Here is a 4,630-nt window from a genome sequence, read left to right on the forward strand (position 1 = left end):
AATCAGGGATCCCTTTAACATTGGTATGAAAATTAATGAAAAAATCTTCTTCAGATCACAGTATGATAATACACACTTGAAATAGAAATACCTTTTAAAAATTGTGTTAATGATTATTTATTTATTTACTTTTTAAATAATGAATCACAAAAGATTAAAGCAGATTGTCATGTCGGCATTATCTGCAAGACAAGGTCAGATTATTGAGCTTGTATTAAGCAATCCAAGGAAAATAATTTTTGGGGATCGTTTTTTGGATCCAGAGAAGCTCAGGACACAGAGTGTTTCTAACCTGGTGTCCTTCATCTGAGGAACRCAAAGATGTGAATAAAGCGCAGCGTCTTTTTGGGGAGAGGAAYGGGCCCACTTTACGAGGCCCCGCTCACATGGGTTCTTTATCCATCCCCACTCACCATAAGCAAACAACCATATGTAATCTTTTTTTATAGAACAGGGTATTAGAAAAATGGAGCATGAATGTATATTTTCAGTTTAAAAGATTACTAAAATTAATAGCAAAAATCAAAACCTCAAGGGACAATTTTTGCCTTTGTAGATCTGAAGCAGTGACAWATCCTTGGCTTTTGTTCCCTTTCACTGTGAAGACTTGAAAGACTTCATTCTCCAGTGATGCCACACTAAACCCAGTGTGTTAATTTCTGTCGTCTTCTGTTTTTCAGAGAGTGACCTATGAGATGAAGAAGCCCATTCATGATGTGAAGACAATAGCTGAAGTGGAGGGAGGTGTGGTGAAGGCTGGCAGAGAGGTGGAGTGGAAAGAGAAAATCATCGTTCCTCCACTCCCTCAGTCCTCCCTTGCTGGTTGTGAGCTCATAAAGATTGAGTATTATGTGAAGGTAATGGAATAGTCTTTCTGGTTTAATAACATAATGAACCTGGAGGAGATATACTACAGTGTTCCCTGTGGCATTTGTTGTGGGGGCCGCTTTGAAGAGCTGTTCAGTCCCTGAATCTCAGAGTCTTGGCTTTTACAGTTGATGTGGCCCTGATGGTATCTTTAAATTGTGAACTTGTACATAGATAAAATACTCTCTAACACACAGCATGTGAGAGAATCCAGCCATCATTTGTGAGTTGAAAGACTTTTTCTGCAGGTTTGTTCAAATTTTAAGAAAAGAAAAAGTCTTCTCTCAGCTTGATTCATGCTGGACTTTTCTATCTGACTCATTAATGCCCCTAGTGTTTAGACTTGGAACTGCACCCAGAATCATCACTCTTGGGTAAAGAACAGATGAGTGACAGGACAGAGACACTTCTCTGGGCCAATCAAAGTTCAACAGGGGCCAATGCCCCTGTGGCCCCGCCCCTGCTGGTCTGTCTACAACTCACACCTGAAGGCCATGAGATGAAGATCACAACAACCAAAAGAAAGAGATCCTGGAAACAAGCGTCTGAACTACCTCCTGATAGGGTGGCTGGTCCATACATTTTTTTTTCTCTTATCAAATGTTTAATGACAAATTTTAGAGTTTTGACTTGAGCTGTATGCTAGGATCAAATAGTGCTTAAAGAGTAACTTTAACCCAAAAACTAATTTTTGCAGATAAACTGTTTAAATTGGGCTTTAAGGGTATTATCTTTTATATTATTGTGCAAAGTTTGATGTTTTTGTCTTTWGTGTAAATTTCTTTATTTCAGCAATATTTAGTCTAAAACAGGCTCTTAGTCCTCCCCTCTGTGGGTTGAACAGTGGCTACTGGTCTCTAGTGTGACCTGGTTTCTTAACAATGCGACTACATAGATAGATAGATAGATAGATAGATAGATAGATAGATAGATAGATAGATAGATAGATAGATATGTGTATGTATATTTTGGAGCTGATATTAAATATTTTATTTATTTTTCCTTCAGGTGAGACTGAAGTCACCGGATGTCATGCTAACATTACCCATTCACATTGGGAATGTCGCATTAGACAAGAAACGGTGTTCTATCAAAAAAGACGTTCTTCCTTCCAACGAAGAAGCAGCAGCTCCTGYTTCCATGCCAGACGATGCTGAGATGCTTCCTAAGCCTGCTCCCAAACCTGCTCCCCGTCCAGTCCCACGCTCCAGGATATCCTCCCACAGCTCTCCCAGCGCTCCTCCAGCTGAGAATCACCCAGGAGCAGARGGTGGAAGCATGAAGAATGAGGATTTCACCAACAAGCGCCAGTCTCAGCTGGTGTCACCTAACGCTTTCAGCTATGCCCCGGGCCTCCTTTTCTCCCAGAACCTGCAGGCCAACCAGGCATCTGCAGCTCGGAGTGGGTCTTCATACAGGCAATCCACTGAGGCCACTGGTCTTTACCCCTCTCTGATTGGAGCCAAACCAGTGCAATCACCTCCAGGCTATGGCATCCCATCTTATCCACAAGGTACGATCCTTGCACACATTTTGCAGTATTTGAAGTGGAGCATTCAGTTTTTAGCAGGTYTTTATCACTGAGTGCAAAGTCTTTAAAGGTCCATGACTGTTTTCTCACAATTCAGTGATGGAGAATAACACCTAACAAACCATAAAATATAAACACTTAACAGCACCTAATCTAGTGGAGTGGTCAACCAGCATGTATGTGAGAGCATCACCCACACCAWTGCAAACTGGCATCTGTGAATGTGTTGACTTTGGGTCTGATGTGATAGAGGACCAACTTCTCCAGCATCTTCATGATGTGGGAGGTTAAAGCAATGGGTCTGAAGTCCTCGGTGCCACGTGACTAAATTTGACCAGATCGATAAGCTCCAGCTTTAACGCTAATGGATTAGTGGCATGACAATGCTGTGTTTTTAAATTTAGTTAAAAAAACAAGCTCTCTTTTCCTCTCGCCTCTYACAGTCTGCTTCCGTTGCTCTGTCAGACTCAGCACGAAAGGGAAGGCCTGCCAACAACACAGGTCTTTAACAATGGCTGAGTGACAACAGYGAGCTAAAAAGTCTAAAGTATGGCCTGCATGCACAGAAAATATGTGACGTCACATTCAGCCTGGTGTTTACAGAGGTAGCCTATGGATGCTACACACTAGCATGTCGATTTTGAAGTTATTGTGCAATCAGAGCCAATTTAATAATTATCTGACATGATTGTTTAGTTCACTGTTTACATTTTAACCTGCCTCTGACCGGATGCACCGGTGCAGCATTTTATTTTTGGAACAAAGCTACTTGCTAAAACGAAAGTATCGAAAGTATCGATGTTTAGGATTCTCTGTCATCCAGGACATGGAAAATTGAAAGAAGAAAAGACGAAGCAACTGGACTTCTATAGATGAAAATGTGAAGCTATAAGATTTAAACTGCATAATTCAAGTTCATTAGTATCATTATTGGATCGAACCATTCAAGACATCAAGTGGACACCTGGAGCCATAATATAAGTAGGGACAAGTTTAAATTCATGYTYTTATTTCGACGTGAAGATAGTKTCCTGTTCTCTGTGATTTTGCTTCCCATCACCAATCTGTTCTGTACCCACAGGRCTCTAGACTAASTTTTTGCACTGGTTGCACCAGTGTGCCTAACATTTTTCCTTAGGTCACCAATACAAAGRTTAGGTGCACCCAAATTTGCAAATGTGTCGCATTTAAAATCAACATTTTAATGGTTCACTTTTTAAAAATCATTGTCAATTAAGGCAATATTAACTCACAAATAATTTTTTAACAATCTAGTAAAAATAAAGTTCTATATTTGAACCAGAATTGTATACATGTAACTTACTGAAAAGTATTTAAAGTCCTGAAATTTAAAGACCTGAAATTTTAACTCAAAACATCTTAAGATAGATGAAATGACAGAAATTCTAAATTCTAATTGCAAATGTTTAAGGGTTGAAAATTTTATAAATATCTCAGAAAATTTCATGGCTGAATGTCTTTTAGATTACACCTGCCCCTCAGATGGACAACTACTGTAGTTTGGCCTTCAGGATCTTTGGCCTTGGCTAAACCAGAATGATGAACAGAGAATTAAGATTAACAGCAGAAATATTACTGATTAAATGAGAAAAAGATTTTTAAAATAATAAAATAACAACATGAAAAAGTCTGCGATTTAATTTGAATTAGTTGAATTGTATGTATCTCTCACAAAAAAAAACTAAGATGTGTAGTCATAAAACCATTTTCAGAACCTGGAACGTAACTGTGGTGAAGCTGATTTTATGTAAAAGCGGCCTGCCATACAGGTGAGCTTCCTCATGCTGCTGGAGTGCAAAATGGACTTTACTACTAAGACTTAAGAACAAGGAACTGAAAGAAAATATTTTTAAGCATGTTCGTTTCTAAGCATGTTCGTTTGCCATTTTATGTGCTTGAACCACACAGAGAATGTACCAATGCATGGAGATTGAATGTAAAAGAGTGCATACAACACCAGAGAGAGGCTCGGTCTGGAGGCAGTTTATTGATCTGCATTCAGGCCTCCTTACAGAGGCTCCAGGACATGACTCCGCCTATTTTATTACATCATCAGGAGGAGGTCCCTAATACAGCTAAAGTCATGTCCCCAGACAATATAATATGACCTAATGAAGATTAACGGTTCACTTATGTGTTGAATGAGTGTTCAGGCATGTATCTACATAAAATCAAGTTAAGCAACATAATCACATTTAACAGGTATTACAG

General features: G+C 39.2%; 1 protein-coding gene across 1 annotated transcript in view; it reads left to right on the forward strand.

The window, feature by feature from the left end:
- The window catches only part of arrdc1a (arrestin domain containing 1a), a gene marked incomplete at its 5' end in the record, with an annotated part of 15,578 nt that overhangs the window by 9,220 nt on the left and 1,728 nt on the right, over positions 1-4,630 (forward strand). Inside the window, 2 exon segments of the mRNA XM_014014697.1 lie at positions 681-857; positions 1,876-2,380. Coding sequence (XP_013870151.1) covers positions 681-857; positions 1,876-2,380 — 682 coding nt within the window.

The sequence above is a fragment of the Austrofundulus limnaeus genome, unplaced genomic scaffold, assembly GCF_001266775.1.
Source record: "Austrofundulus limnaeus strain Quisiro unplaced genomic scaffold, Austrofundulus_limnaeus-1.0 Scaffold118, whole genome shotgun sequence".
NCBI lineage: Eukaryota > Metazoa > Chordata > Actinopteri > Cyprinodontiformes > Rivulidae > Austrofundulus > Austrofundulus limnaeus.